Source organism: Mytilus californianus, unplaced genomic scaffold (assembly GCF_021869535.1).
Source record: "Mytilus californianus isolate M0D057914Y unplaced genomic scaffold, xbMytCali1.0.p SCAF_45, whole genome shotgun sequence".
Classification (NCBI taxonomy): domain Eukaryota; kingdom Metazoa; phylum Mollusca; class Bivalvia; order Mytilida; family Mytilidae; genus Mytilus; species Mytilus californianus.
Window position 1 is genome coordinate 1,624,100 of NW_026262696.1, and position 17,504 is coordinate 1,641,603.

General features: G+C 33.2%; 1 protein-coding gene across 1 annotated transcript; it reads right to left on the reverse strand.

The window, feature by feature from the left end:
* Window positions 1-5,179: 5,179 nt before the first annotated feature.
* Window positions 5,180-17,038, reverse strand: LOC127699950 (collagen alpha chain-like). The gene is made up of 4 exons (XM_052203325.1): window positions 16,342-17,038; window positions 14,340-14,699; window positions 13,854-14,282; window positions 5,180-5,277 (listed from the first exon to the last, which is right to left on the reverse strand). The coding sequence occupies exons 1-4, from the start codon at window positions 17,036-17,038 to the stop codon at window positions 5,180-5,182; spliced, it is 1,584 nt and encodes a 527-aa protein (XP_052059285.1).
* Between the last annotated feature and the right edge of the window lie 466 nt (window positions 17,039-17,504).

The following is a 17,504-nucleotide window of genomic DNA, read 5'->3' on the forward strand; positions in this document are numbered from 1 at the left end:
GATTTGGATTATTGTTACGATTCTTTAGATATAAATTCCTTTTTAAGTTGCCTATAATTGCTTACGTCCACTTCATTTGAACTTTGGTGGATAGTTGTTTCATTGGCAATCATACCACATCTCCTTATTTTTATATCAATAACCCTTTCATTTATGATTTGTCATACACCGATTAAAAAGTACATCAAACGGAACTAAGACTGTAGGAGATTTCAGTTATACGCCAATAAGACAGCAATCAAACGACAAAAACAACCAAAGCACATCTAGAGGGCAACATATATTTAGTAGTGTTCAACAAAAGACTGATTTCTTAACAATTTGTCAAGTTCTAAATCGTTTATGTCGGTTCAAAAGCTCACTCAGAGCTTATGCTGCATTGTTATTTATCTTGCCGACTTAAAAGAAAACTTATTTGATTTGATTTGTTCTTCACAAATTTATGTAAAAAAAGATTATGAAAGATCTGCAATTAAAACACAATTATCCAAATACTGTAACAATTTAGTTTAACAAACAATTTGCCTCAGTCTGATATAAAATAGTTGAAAGATAAATGTTTCTTTATTTGATATATATATATATATATATATATATATATATATTAAAAATTCCCTCATTTTAGCGACGCTTTTTATACGCATCATATTCAATCACAAAACAAAATTTACATAGATGCGATTCAAATGAAAGAACGAAAATGAGAAAAACAAAAAAAATCACACTAATGTGAAATTTAAATCAATAAACATTTTAATAGTAACTTTGAATCCTATAGATGCAGTGTCGAGGGATTTGATGCATTACGTTATTTGACATTGATTGCTTCGTCGTCTTCCTCCCATTCTTCTTCTCATTCATTACAGTTAAATATATACTTTTTAAATGTTCTATTGACAAGTACATGTAAACATTTGTACGATTTATCTTTCCGTGTTCTTATGCATAACAGACTGAGCTTTTTATTCTGGGTTGGTTTAATTTTGCCATACATTCTTATTTTATTAATGATGCATGCTGTTTCCCAAGAAAATTTTGTTCTGAAAGTAGAAATCCAAATGATATTTACGCATGATAATGTATGAAAATACGGGGAATTGTACCACAAGTAATGCAATTCCGCTAAGAAGCCCATTCGTTTTTAAATGGTCACCGAAAAATGTCGCTAGCAAAATAGAATAAACAGCTGCGCCATGAGCGCATGATACGCCCGTCGTCTTGTTATGAATTTTTATGCAATAAGCATAAATAGTTTCTGACATACGGCGTGACATGCGAAAACCCCCTTTTTTTTACAAAAAACTCAATATCTCTAAAATAATCTCTAAAATATAATTTTGAATCAAAACCAAAAAGTATACAGATCTTTAGATTAATATAACTAAAAAGTGTGTGTAAAATTTTAAGCAATAATCATAAATCATTTTTGAGATACGGCGCGACATGTGAAAACCCCCCTTTTAAAAAAAAATCAATATCTCAAAAATAAAATTTTGAATCAAAACCAAAAAGTATACAGATCTTTAGATCAATATAACTAAGAAATGTGTAAAATTTTAAGCAATAATCATAAATCGTTTTTGAGATACGGCGCGACATGTGAAAAACCCCTCCCCCTTTTTTTACAAAATACTCAATAACTCAAAAATAAAATTTTGAATCATCACCAAAAAGTATACAGATCTTAAGGTTAATATAACTAAGAAGTGTGTAAAGTTTTAAGCAATAATCATAAACTGTTTTTGAGATACGGCGCGACATGTGAAAAACCCCTCCCCCTTTTTTAACAAAATACTCAATATCTCTAGAATAAAATTTTGAATCATCACCAAAAAGTATACAGATCTTAAGATTAATATAACTAAGAAGTGTGTAAAGTTTTAAGCAATAATCATAAATTGTTTTTGAGATATGGCGCGACATGTGAAAAAAAAACACACATTGTGTTTTAGTTACTAAGTCCCGTAACTCAAAAAGTTTTAATCTTATTTTCACCAAAAAGTATACAGATTGTTTGACCATCATAAGAAACAACTATGTTAAGTTTCATGAAATTTGGATAAGTCATTCTCAAGTTACGGTGCGACATGTTTACGCCGGACAGACAGACGGACAGACGGACGGACACCGGACATTTGTATACCATAATACGTCCCGTCAAAAATTGACGGGCGTATAAAAAGGAACTTTATTAGAAAAAGAATACCGATAGCATTTAGCGAAAAAAAGCACCGTACAAGCAGACGTATAAACTCAGACAGAAAATGGTTTGTTGGCATGGAATGAAAAAAGAAGAGTAGTTGAACTTTACTATTTTGACCGAACAACTTGATTTATGTTTCAAGTGTAAACAGTCTTTGAAGCTTATTCGACTGTACAGAAAAATCCTATTTGGTTTCGGAAGCTTGTTTAAAATAAACTACTAGCATTGTAATCTTATAAGCACAGTCTAAACAGGGCAGCTACATCGGAATAAGGATAAAGCTAGCAAAGGCTTAAACATATGGGATGTCAACACTAAATGTGCACTCGATTAGGACGAAATAAAATAAAATCGTTCAGATCCCGTTACATTTTTTTCTATGAATTCCATTCTGAAATAAATTATTTTCTCGAAATTTACAATCAAGCGATTAATGAAAAACCTGCGGTCCTACAATAAATGAATGATCGATGCTTCGATGAAGGTAAATCCAAAAAAGCGCTTTGAACGCAAACATGTTATTAAAAGATATTTTCATTAACCTATTTTATTCAAACGGCAAAACAAACTGATTAAAAGAAAAGAGTTCCAATGCCCCCCCCCCCCCCCTTCCCGCGTTGTACATATTATATCTCTCAATGGCCTTTATAACTTTAAAAAAAATTGCTTGTTCTTTGATTTTTTTTATAAATATCGTTAATAGAGAAATGCAGGCTTGAGAGCAAACGATATAATTAATATTTCCAAGGGGCATAACTCTTTTAAAAATATTTGATCGGCACTGACTTTCGAAGTTATCCAAGACAATGCTGATATAAAACTTCAATATAAATTATTTAAAGATCTGGCAAAAAATGTACACTTGAGAGGGCTTACAAATGCAATTTTCCATATAATTAATATTTCCAAGGGACATAACTCTTTTAAAAATATTTGATCGGTACTGATTTTCAAGGCTGTCAGCGACGATGCTGATATAAACCTAATTTATAAGCTTTATAAAAATCTGGCAAGAATTGTACACGTGAGAGAGCTAAAAAGACCGGACGAACAAACGGACAGACGGAAGGACGAACGCCCGGTATTTTTATGTTCCACGCAACGTATCGCGCGGGGGACAAAAAGCCAACGAGATTTTAAAATCATTTTGATTTTAGATTCATATTATTTGCACTTAGGTCTTCGGGGATGAGTCAGTTTTTTTGGTGTTTTGAGTTGGACATGATGTACAGGTGCAGCTGACAAAAAACGCACCTTTTTACAAAGTGGGGAGACAAAACAACTCACAGACGATTAGCAAAGGTGCCCTTTTTTTTTGGGGGGGGGGGGGGGGAGTTATTGGGCATATTGCTCACCAAATGTGTCTTTTAGACACAACTATTTTAAATTGTATTGAAAATGCATGAAATATTTGCCACCGGACGTTAAGCAAACCACCAATCAATCAATTCAAATTGTACCTCAACATCACTGTTTACCGAATCAAATTTTTGAAGCACTTTATTTTATTCATGCATGGATACATCGGTGACATCATCTTTGTTTAGTTTGGTAGGGTTAAGTTGACGATTCAGTTTTGAAAAGCTTAAAGTGCACCCAGTTAAGACGAACGTCAGTCGAACGTCACACGTTTTCTGTCAAATTCTAAGCGTATCGGTCAACTTTGAAGCAATTTATCTAAAAAACAAGGATGGTGACATATGTATTTCTATACATGCATGGATTCAGTATACAATCCTGGATATTATGTTAGTTTTTAGTCTTTCTCCGTTTATAAGAACATAGCCATCCATTGAAAAATCTAAAAAAAATAAGTGAAAAAAAGACATTTTCCCTATATAACTAGGTAAAATTGTCGCCAAAATTGACCTTTCTTATAAAAATAAAAAAAAAAAAAACAAAAATAGTGACCCCCATTTTTTATTTCATATTCCGATATAACTCAATTCAAAGTACCATGCAGTGTGCCAAAAAATTTAGAAATCGGGAGATATGCCATTCGGTATTGTGTTACCTTAATACAGTTATTGACCAATCAAATCTGTATATATCATTTAATTTGAACGGTCGGGATGACCCATTAACCCAAACTCCTACGTCGTTCGGGTCAAGTACGGTCACCAGATCGGTGCAGATTAAATGATATATACTGACTTACTTGGTCAATAACTACGACTCAATCGACATTAGAAAATCAGTATTATGCGTTTAATTGACATTAATAAATCGGTACATGTATTATGCGTTTAATTGACATTAGAAAATCGGTATTATACGTGTAATTGACATTAGTAAATCGGTACATGTATTATGCGTTTAATTGACATTAGAAAATCGGTATTATGCGTTTAATTGACATTAAAAAATCGGTACATGTATTATGCGTTTGATTGACATTAGAAAATCGGTATTATGCGTTTAAATGACATTAACATGCATTCCGTCAAAAGTATTGTAGACGGGTATCACCTTCCTATATATATATATAAATTACATCAGGTTTTTACTAATTTATTCGAGGTCCAAATATTTGTTCTGGTCATTTGTGAAAATGAGATGGTGTGTTTGAGTAACAACAAGCGGTTTTAAATTTGCTGTAGTAACTCGCTACAGTTGAAAGGTTTTTAAAGGGTACTTGAGTACTTAATTACTCCGACTATAAACCTTTATATCAACCTTTGTACCCTACGGATTCTTAGAGAAAACCAATTAAACAAAAGGAAACAAAATAAGCAAGCATGCGCAATAAACAAAATTTTGTAAAAGATCTTTATTCCTAAAAGTATTCATGACATTTACAGTTTATACCATATACAATTTAATACATTTTGTTTGTTCCTTATTCTGTTTGGTCAAAGTATCGATCTTTATTTCTTTCCTCTATACCGAGTACGTAACTTTCTTGACGAGTACCAGCGTCTGCGCGTTTTTCTGTATCGGCTGTGTTTTGATGGTGACGAGGGTCTGTGCGTTTTTCTATATCGGCTGTGTTTTGATGGGGAACTCGTCTTGGCTGTAATCTTTTTGATAGCATTGTAGATCTGGTTCTGGATTCCAGCGTAATTCTTTACAGTCTGCAAAAGAGGAAGAATATTATAGAATAAATAATCAAACTCAGACTGCTAAAAATAGGAAAATAAATGATACATCTTTGCTTGCAAAAAATAAAAGTACCTAGAATAAATGATAGTTTCTAGTCTGCGATCAAATGAGAACAATGTAGATTAAATTATAGATATTGGTCTTCTAAAAAAGGAGAATATATAAGATACATGATGGATCTTAAAAGGAAGGAATGGATATAGTGCATTAGATCATGACAAACTGACTATCCCCATGTCAAAGGAAGACCGCTTTTGTTACTGTTCTTAAATAGTCAGAGTTATGTCGTCAAAACGGCAAAAGTGTTAAAAGTTTACTACAGAACAGCCCGTAGCACCAATTAAACAGAACTATTTGCTAGATTTTATTTTTGCTACGTCTGCGCACTGCAAAACACATATGTTGGGTGATTGCACTGCAAAACACATATGCTGGGTGATTGCACTGAAAAACACATATGTTGGGTGATTGCACTGCAAAAATTTATGCTGGGTGATTGCAAGTTGCAAAACACTTATTCTGGGTGATTGCACTGCAAAACACTTATGCTGGGTAATTGAAATGCAGAACAAATATTCTGGGTAAAATAAATGGGCAAAGAAATGAACAAAACACTATCATTGATTGCTGAGACTCTCATACTTAACATACAAGACCATAAACACGTTGCGCACGATGTTGGTACTATACTTAGCGTTACACGACGTTCCTCATAATGAAGCAATTTCACGATTTTAAAGAACGTTTCACTAAAGCGTTCAAGCTTATAATTGATGAGGTCAATTTACTGTTGTGAATTTGGTAACCGATTTCGGTTTGTCTGAAAATGCATAGTTTAACAAATAAAACTCAAAGTGGTCGTACACATCTTTTTTTTTTAATGAATATTCATTTATAGGAGTTGTCAGTCTTTCCAGGCCATAATTGATAATTTTACTTTTGGCAGCAGTTCGCATTAATGAATCATACATTAATTTCCAAATTTATACAGATTTCTTTTTAATATAAATTAGATTTTGAACTTATTTTCCCTTTTTATTGCATGTTTATACATACTCCTTGTGTTGCATTGCTTTCCGTTTCCGTTTCCGTTCTATATTTTATTATTTCCCGATGCTTTCTTTGTCGCAACATTTCTAGGTAGATAAACATTTTGGATTCATGTTTTTCTCATTTCCGTATTTTTGTGGCATTATGCATATCCTTTGTTTTGTTATAATTGCCAGCAATGGTTTTTCTCTATTTTATTTTATTAACAAAAAAATTATGCATGTCGCTTTTGATGATATAAAACTTGCAGATAGACAACGTTCCTTGAAAAAAAACCAATGTCATGAATGTGCTGGAAAAAAAAACTAAGATCCCGATATTTTTTATATCAATCTCATTTGGTCAACATTTGAATTTAAACTTAAACTTTTCCTTTATCATACATTGGTTATAAAATTATTATAACTTGTATTTTTATTTTCATTCGAATTAAACTGGATACAAATAATTATGATATAAAATTGAAAACCCGAGCATGACATCAATTACGTTTTGCGAACGTTGGGACAAAACGGCTATACTTTTTGAAACGATCTAAAAATCTTGTTGCCTATCGAAAAAATGTTAAACACTATATTGTTTAAAAAGAAAAAGAAAAAAAAACTTTTACCGCCTAGTTTTATTTTCTGTGATCTAACTATGCTTATTTAATATACAGCCGGTAAAAACCTCAATTGTAAAGAAAATACAGCGTTTTTTTCGTTGGGACAAGATGGCTATACTTTTTGAAGTCATTGCAATAGAAACTATACGCATGGTTTCGGCAAAAAAATATCATGAACCAGGAGAAAAATAAAAAAACTTTCAAAATATCATAAATATTTTTCCTCTCAGCTTTTCCAATTACACGGTATAAATGCGCAAACCCGATATATGCTTACCTTGCATATGCTTGGACATTTTTCAGACCGTTTTCAAAAATAACATTTTCCGGTTTATGGTTTCAGTGATATTGATTTTGCTTTAACAAGCAATTAACAATAACAATAGCAATACTCTTGTGAAGTTTTACGATGATCAGAAAAAAAAATACCGTAGGAAAGAAACGGAACTCCGATCTTTTGCACACAAAATGTAACGTTGGACATTACGTTTTTGCGTAAAAATAGGATAATTAAGTGTTATAATTCTTGATATTTTAAATTTCGGTTCCTTTTTTTCTTAATTTTCAAGTCTAATGTAATAAATTCAACCAGAAATCACTATATTTTTATCGAACTGACCAGTCTACGTATTTATTTTCATGCTAATCTATAGCAAAATGGAATTCGTACCAACATTGTGCGCAACGTCAAAACAAACAATAGATTCGGGTACAGATTAAGACAGCAATGACCCCCCCCCCCCCCACACACACACACACACCCACCCTTCACCCCCTAGTTGATCAATAAAAAAATGTTTGGCATTATATTGAAGAAAACATGTTTGATTCGCTACGCCGGTGCTATCTTTACCATTGCTGACAATTACGTCCCCCTGTCTGGAATCCTAGGTCCGCATAAGACCATACATATCATAGATAACTTGGTAAGGAATATTGCATGAAAACGGCAACCAATTTCGTTAACACTACATTTCAATTTCCAAAGGCAAACAGAACGGAAGAGAAAGACTAGAGTAAACTAGATAGAGGTTAACTGTAAAAATATAAGAGCATCATATTTTCTTGATACGATTTAAAACATTGACCTTTGGTCTGTATAATAACCAGGAAAACTACAGTAAGTCATGACAGACATATGAACTAAAAGCAGTCCAATATTATAGCCCTAGCCAATATAGGCATGACTATACCATGGTTTTGCAAGACATTTTCTATCTATAGTACATGTAACGGTAAGGATGTTGAATGAACGGCAAAACATATCCACCATGAATATTTTAATAATTGACATAAAGAAATAAAAAGCCAGGTTTGGTTCCAATCACTGGTTTCAGAGGATAACAGTTTGTGGGAGGATAATGATAAAGAACGCTAAAAGTTACCATTTAATTTCATCGATTTTGTCCAGATGACTTTATATTCCACGAGAATAACTGCAGCTCTTTTTCAGAGAAATATAACTTTAACAAAATAAAAATAAAGAACTGTCAGGAAATTGCCAATGAGGCAAAACACATATCCCCCCAGAAACTAAAAGACGAGGATTAAACAATTACAGGTCAGACCTCAACAACGAGGAAACACCATACTGTATCGTAAGCTATAAAAAGCCCCGACATGACAAAATCTGAAACATTTCAAAATAGAAAACCAATAACAAGATTTACGATAAAAAACAATAAAACGGAAAAAACAGGACAGACAGCAACAGGCTCTTGACCTGGGACAGGTACATACAAAATAGGCCTGGGTAAAACATGTTTGCAAGCGCTAAAATCTCCTGTAACCTTGGCATAACAAAGTTGCATAATAGAGAGGCGAAAGATACCCAATGGACATTCAAATTATAAGTCGAAAATAAACTGACAACGCCGTTCCTACAAAAGAAAAAGACCAACAAACAAACAATAGTACACAAAACACAACATAGAAAACTAAAGACTGAGCAACACGAACCCCACCAAAAACTGGGGTGATCTCAGGTGCTCCGGAAAGGTAAGCAGATCCTGCTCCACATGTGGCATCCGTCGTGTTGCTCATGTTAGTATACTTCTTTTTTCATGTGGTATTACGATCACGTGATTCAAATGGTATTCCATGTACCTGAAGCCTTGTTTCTATTTTCAAGTATATGGACGCTATTTTTCTATTTATATATATACTGTCGGTCAAAATTAAAAATCTTAAAAAATACAATGTAAAATACACAGAAAGAACATTGAATATAAAAATAAGGAGATGTGGTATGATTGCCAATGAGACAACTATCCGCCAAAGTGCAAATGTAGTGGAAGTCCATTTCCATATTACACTATTTATATAATTTATGGAATATATAAATTAAAGCCTTTCACTCAGTCAATACGTTATATATGAACCTGTTAGAACATATCGACACTCGGACTTCGTCCTCGGTCAATATAATCTGAATAGGTCCATATATAACGCATTGACCTCGTCAAACGTCCATAAATGAAAAATATATAATAGGCTGATATGATTTAAGATCTCATATGTAGCTATAACAAACATTTGCAAATCAATTGCATATATAGTAAGGTCAACTACTGCTTACCCTTCCGGAGCACCTTAGATCACCCCCAGTTTTTGGTGGGGTTCGTGTTGCTCATTCGTAAGTTTTCTATGTTGTGTTTTGTGTACTATTATTTGTCTGTTGGTCTTTTTCCTTTTTTTAGCAATGTCGTTGTAAGTTTTTTTTTCGACTTATGAGTTTGAATGTACCTCTGGTATCTTTCGCCTCTCTTCTACATATGACGACAAACAATCGTTGATCCCGTAAAATTATCGTTTACAAATTGTCATTACTATCGAGAATCAGAAAAATATGGTAACGGTTTCATGACAACTGGTGTAAATATCTGTTTTAGATTCTGAAAAGAGATGCGAAAGTTACCAAAGGGATATTTAAACTCGTACTTCGAAAACAAGCTGACAATGCCATGGCAAAAACCGAAAAACAAGGACAAGATAAACTACAGTACACAATACACAACATAGAAAATTAAAGACTGAGCTACGCGAATCCCATAAAAACACGGGGGTATTTTACTGATCTCATGTGCTCCGGAAATGGTCAGTCGATTCTGCTACGCATGTTGCATCCGTGGGGTTGCTCATGAAAGTACAAAAAAGGCGTTCTTTTATTGAATTTGAGTTGAATGAAGTTTAAAGTAACTGATGGTATTCCACCAGATATTTAACTGAACGGATAATGTAATCCTGTACAAATAATTATCCGATAAGGGATATGTTAACTTTCAAAGACTATATATATAAATTCTGTGCCAATCCTAATTCCATCATAGTGCCTCCGAAAAAGGTCTGCAAAGGACTGAAACCGGTCACGCTATGAACCATCATCAGGCGCAATTAACTATATGTTTTGGCATTTGATATTGAATGCGACAAACATTAATTTTTGTATACTTACACCAGCATTTACTTGGTAGGAACCGGGAGTTTTCTTAATGCCATATTTGGTTCCGTATGCTTTTTCTGAAGAAAAATCCATTATATCAATATACATAAGCATGAGTGTACCTTATATAAATCTCGGCAAATCATCAAGTATTAACGGGCATACTATTTAAATTAAGTGTCTTAAAGCTTCTCTCCTGACACAAATGACGATTTGCATAAACCTGGGACTATTATACTAACGTTAGTATAATAGTCCCAGCATAAACCGAGTTTGGTTTTTTTGTACTATTTCATGTGCTTTTACTGGTTTCTTGTTTGGCAAACTGGGAACCTGTCAGGTACAGCGCAATTATCTAGGTTTTCCCTGATCACTATTACGTAATAAAGGAACAACAGGTGCTCGAAATTCCTTAAATCCTATATCTAAGCAAAACAAAAATTGATCGATCGTGTCACCATCATAATAAAATGATTAAAAAATAAGTATCTATACTACTAAAATAACGAGGTCCAATTTGTTATCCGGTATGGGGTAAAAACGACGAATCCAAGAATTCAACTTTATTTATAACTAATATATAGGACAATGGTGTTGGTTTAGAATTTCACCATTCCAGGCCCTTTTGTTTTCCACATAATTAATATTACCAATAATTAACAAGTTCTGGGTCGAATCCGATACCGATACCAATAGTATATGTCACCTGTTACCTAACCTATTACCTAATCTGTACGTTCCGCATCTGTCAGATGCACTACCAAACGGTGTATTTGGGATTTGATATATGCACGGATCATAATCACACATGGATTTCGTCATTATACAGGGATTGACACTACTAAGTTCAATCATTGTCACATGTAGTTTACGGTTATAGTATTTTAATCAGCATGACTTTATACATGTAAGGTGACAATACGAATACTAAAATACAGACTAAAAATAAGGTGTACATGTAGGTACTTTCCAATTTGTTAGCCGGCATGAAGTGCATTTGTAAAAACATGGAATCAAAGAATTCAACTTCATATATAACTAATATAGGACAATGGTGTTGGTTAAAAAATTAAACCATTCCAGGCCCTTTTGTTTTCCACATAATTAATATTACCAATAATTAACAAGTTCTGGGTCGAATCCGATACCGATACCAATAGTATATGTCATCTGTTACCTATTACCTTATCTGTACGTTCCGCATCTGTCAGATGCACTACCAAACGGGGTATTTGGGATTTGATATATGCACGGATCATAATCACACATGGATTTCGTCATTGTACGGGGATTGACACTACTAAGTTCAATCATTGTCACATGTAGTTTACGGTTATAGTATTTTAATCAGCATGACTTTATAAGGTGACAATACGAATACTAAATACGAATACTAAAATACAGACTAAAATAAGGTGTAGGTACTTTCCAATTTGTTAGTCGGCATGAAGTACATTTGTAAAAACATAGAATCAAAGAATTCAATTTTATATATAACTAATATAGGACAATGGTGTTGGTTAAAAAGTTAAACCATTCCAGGCCCTTTTTGTTTTCCAAAAAAAATAATATTACCAATAGTTAATAAGTTCTGGGTCGACGGGTTCAAATAGAAAGATTTTAAAAGCAGAGAACAAAGTGCAGCTTATAATCAACATGACTTTATCAAATGACAACACGAATACTAAAAATCCATGCTATATAATAAGGCTTATATATAATTAGATACTTTAATTCTGTCATGGACCCGTGATGTCGCGGGTGTGGTCTAGTCATGACAAATAAAAATAGCAAAGTTACAGCGTGTTTATTTAACTTTTAACATAATATATTCAAAAAGTCAGAAAGTACTCACTGAATGGTCCCATAAAATAATGTCCAAGGAAATCGAAAGCTACATGAATCATTCCTTAAAAATAATTAATAATTAATAATAACTTTATTCGTAGCAACAAAGTACATAGAATATAATTATATACATTTACCTAATATCATCAGTGTCTAGATAGTAATATATGCACAAACAATTTGAAATCACAACGACGGACAATATTCAAAACAATCAATAGTTACGGAATTTCCACAAAGACATAAATATTTTTCCAAATTATTCAAACAAATCTTAGTAAACAGTCTATTAATATACGAAAGAAGTATCTGTACGAAATAATGCCGGATTTTATTTGCAACGACCTTAAACGATATTATTTTTTTACTTGGGATAAACTCTTTATCAAAAACTAGAATCGCAAAGCTGAAATTAATTTACACAGGAGTTTTCCTATCGATAATCCGGACATTTGTTCTTGGTAGTACGTCCGGTCAGGTGGAGTATATCAACACCAACTGCTTCTGTTCAATAACTTGAGAACTCTTCAAACATTGCTTTTCAAATTTCATTTTGGGGAAAATGGATTATCGAGGACAAAGTTGACATTGACAGCTTTCCGGCTTTGCTGTAGATTGGCAGCCTTTTGTTTTAAATGAAATGCTCGAAGATGTAACAATAATTAGTATTTAATTCAAAATTTTTGAAAATTATAAAAGCATACAGAATTTTTTTTTTAACATATTGTACATATGATTAGTGATGTTTAACTTTGAACATTTTATTTTTTTTCAAGTGGTCGTTGTTCAAAAACAGAGATAAAACTGAAAGAATTTTTTAGTGTGGCATATGTCTTTGTCTTTTTTTTTCAATTGAAAGCATTTTGTGGGAAATTATAACTTCCTAGAATCTCCGTAAATGGAGGTTAGTGTACGGTATGAAGTCACTGAGTCGAAGTTGTACTACAAACTGGCTCCTCCCCTTAAAATTCTTTACGGTTTATTGAACATATATTTTCATATGCAAGCACATGAAACCATGACATAACCGGAATATATATTATATTATAACGTGTATTTCGACCTCTTGTATTTGTTGCTGCTTTTTTTTGTCATTTCTCGTCCTGAACATATGCATGAGACATTTGCCACTGGACATCAAGCTAACAACAATCAGTTTTTGTAATTTCAAGATGAATATTATGTTCTTCAATTATAGGAATAGGCATTATTATGGAAGTTTATATGTGAAAGAAAATGTGGGATTAAACAAATAACTATAAGAGACAAACATCTTTTACTGATAACATCTATTTATATCGAAGTACAAATAATTCTGTTTATGTACTAGAGGAAAAAATGAGAAATGTGATCAATGCATATTTTATATGATTCCGCAGAAGGAATTAACACATAATCGGTCCGTGCAATATCATTTTTTAATACAAAGACAAATGTCAATGCATAAAAAATCTTGAGAACTATACATTTTACTTCAAATTTTACGGACTTTACAGCTGGAAGTTAATGACTGTATTTATTTAGAATTTAAACACTGTTTTCTTCCAAATTTTACAATATTTCAGTTTGTTTCTAAATAAATCGAAATGCTAGCTACAACTTACCTTTATCTCCTTGTGTCCCTTTATTTCCGGTCATCCCCTTGTCTCCTAACGTTCCCTTTTCTCCTGTTGAACCTTTGTCACCATCTGTTCCTTTATCGCCGGTAGATCCTTTCTCTCCAGTCTGTCCTTTGTCGCCCTGAGTTCCCTCAATTCCTTTGTCACCTTGTGTACCTTTATTTCCTGTCATTCCCTTATCACCTTGCGTTCCCTTTCCTCCTATCATGCCTTTGTCGCCCAGTGTTCCTTTGGCACCTGTCATTCCTTTGTCTCCCTGGGTTCCTTTCGCTCCAGTCATACCTTTATCTCCTAGTGTTCCTTTTTCACCAATCATTCCCTTGTCTCCCAATGTTCCTTTTTCTCCAGTCATCCCTTTGTCTCCTAGAGTTCCTTTTTCTCCAGTCATTCCTTTGTCTCCTTGTGTTCCTTTGCCTCCAGACAATCCTTAGTCTCCTTGCGTTCCTTTCTCTCCAGTAATTCCTTTATCACCTTGCGTTCCTTTATTTCCTTTCATTCCTTTATCTCTTTGTGTACCTTTCTCTCCGGTCATTCCCTTGTCTCCTTGCGTTCCTTTCATTCCAGTCATTCCTTTGTCTCCTTGAGTCCCCTTTTCGCCAGTCATGCCTTTAACTCCTTTCATTCCCTGCATTCCTTTCATTCCTTTATAGCCTGCCTCGCCTTTCATTCCCTTTGTACCTTTATCACCTAATGTTCCTTTTTCTCCTGCCATTCCTTTATCGCCTTGTGTACCCTTTATTCCTGTCATGCCTTTGTCGCCTTGTGTACCTTTATCACCTGTTTTGCCTTTGTCGCCTTGTGTTCCTATCATTCCCTTATCTCCTTGTGTTCCTTTAGAAAAAAATCACATTTTAGGTATTGTACACATATATTAAATTCAAGAATGCAGTTTACTTATTTTCATAAGTTATTTAGTCTGATAATTACTAAAAAATATCCCAAAGATAATACGAAATATTGATTATAATTAAATTTAACTTAAAAGTAGATTATCAGCTCTATATTCCAATAAAAAGTTGAAAGCAACAATTCCTTTTCTAAAATTTTAATTTATAGTTTATGTGAGAGTAACACGAGTACAGATGTTCGAATAGTTTTTAGTAAAATCGATTTATGCTTTGCTTCTTTAAAAAAGGGGGGATTTTAAATTTGTCTCAAATGCCACAGATTTGTGCCGTTCGGAAGCAAATACATGCAAAGTTGTGGTCCCTTTTAAGTAAAAAAAATTTAATAATTTTATATAATGACTACCAATATACATGGTATATAAGGAATTAAACTAACTGGCGATTTCTTTATTTTTTAGTTACAAAAACTGCGAGACTAAAAGTTCAGATATATACAATGTATAATACATATAAATGAAATTCACTATTCAATCCTATTTTTCAAGCAGAATGGAGAAATTAAAAGAAAAATATGTTTTAAGATTATTTTTTTAATCTTCATTAAAAGTAAATATAATCAATGGGATATTTTGGCGATCTGATTTTTATCGCGAATTCATCGAATATAAACCATTGCCAAATCAACAAATATAAACGCATCGCAAAATCAGCAAAAATAATCCTATTGCCAAATCAGCGAAAACAAACCCACCGCCAAATCATCGAAAATAAACCCATCGTAAATCTGCCCGCTTTACAATATGGATTTAGTTGTCCATGTTTGTTCATTTTATAAACATTTCGGTTAGTAATGTATTTCTTGAAAAATCTTGGACAGAGCACAATTGAAATGATGTAAATTTTACATCGTAATTTACTCCTTTTACCGAATTACTATTTTTCTAGGTGTATAATGAAAAAGAACAGTGTCACACTTGCGCGCTTTTTGGTTTTAAAATTGGGAATATATATCATAAATATCTCTTAGAAATTAAATCGGGATAGGAAAATGCTACTACACATTTATATGATAAATAAAAAACGCAGATTTGAAATGTGTATAATTTTTGGAAACCTGTCTTGGAGTTATGTTATACTGGCGTGCTAAAATGTAAAGCAACAGTGAGAAATATATAAATAGAAATTTCATATTCAACATTCAAGTAACTTAAATTTTCTGTGTTCAAAAATATATAGTAGTTGCGCAATAACACAATATAGGTCAGATCAGCACCAGTTTCTTGTTTTTTCAATAGCAATATCTAGTTGACAATGAATTATCAGAAATATCAAAATAATTTTTTTTTAAATATTTGCTAAAATTTCAGTTCACCCGTATAAACCTCGATGAATCCAGCACTAATGCAAATTCAAATTATGTATAATAATGATAAACATATGTTACTTTGATATCAAAATTTGGCCAGTTTCATAATTGTCTTACATCAAAAATTGTATATCAGAACCAACGTAGTTTATATATTTTTTGTTATTTATATACGCAAAACATTACGGGAATATTTAAAATAATTGAAAACAACAAATAAGTATCTATATATTTCAGCACCTTATCGATTGTTACCTACCCTTTTCGCCTGTCATTCCTGTCCCAGAGGTTCCCTTATCACCATGCGTTCCCTTTTCTCCTGTCATTCCTTTGTCTCCTTGCGTTCCTTTCAATCCAGTCGTTCCTTTGTCTCCTTGTGTGCCCTTTTCACCTGTCATACCTTTAACTCCTTTCATTCCTTTATAGCCTGTCTCGCCTTTCATTCCCTTTGCACCTTTATCGCCTACGGTTCCTTTTTGGCCGGTCATTCCTTTGTCTCCTTGTGTACCTTTCTGGCCAGTCTCTCCTTTCAAACCTTTGTCTCCCTGTGTTCCTTTATCCCCTGGTCCACCTGTTGCACCCTTATCTCCTTCTGTTCCTTTCATTCCTTTGTCCCCTTCTGTTCCCTTTACACCTGTCATACCCTTATCTCCTTGTGCTCCTTTCTCACCCGTCACACCTTTATCTCCGAATGTTCCTTTTTCACCAGTAATGCCTTTAACTCCTTTCATTCCTTTGTAGCCTGTCTCGCCTTTCATTCCCTTTGCACCTTTATCGCCTAGTGTTCCTTTTTCACCTGTCATTCCTTTGTCGCCTGATGTTCCTTTAGCACCTGTTGGTCCTCTGTTACCTGTAACACCTTTATCGCCTAACGTTCCTTTTTCGCCGGTCATTCCTTTATCGCCCAGAGTGCCTTTTTCTCCAGTTTCGCCTTTATTGCCCAGGGTACCTTTCATTCATTTTAAAGTAGAAAATGAGATCAATGAATATATTAGATATATTAACGTTATATAGTGGAAATAGCTTTTATTCTTGCATACAGTGATAGATTTCCACACATGCTAACGAACTCAATGTACATTAGATGTCCAAAATGGTAGTTATTGACAGTGTTTTTCACAATCAAAACAATGAAATGCTTCTCGGTCTTAACGAGAAAACGGAACATCTTTAATACAACGTTAAATGGCGTTTTATATGTAGGGCATGTCAATAAATATTTTTTTTCAAAGTAGAATCACACTCGATACAACATAAAACTAGAATTAAGACAAATGTCAACACTTGAATATGTGAAGTTTAAGATGTTTTAGATAAAGAATGTAGATAGTTTTCGACTTTATAAATCATATATTTTATGCAAATTTTAAACCTTAAGGCAACATGATTCTTAATTTGCACTTTTCTATATAAAAAAGCCGA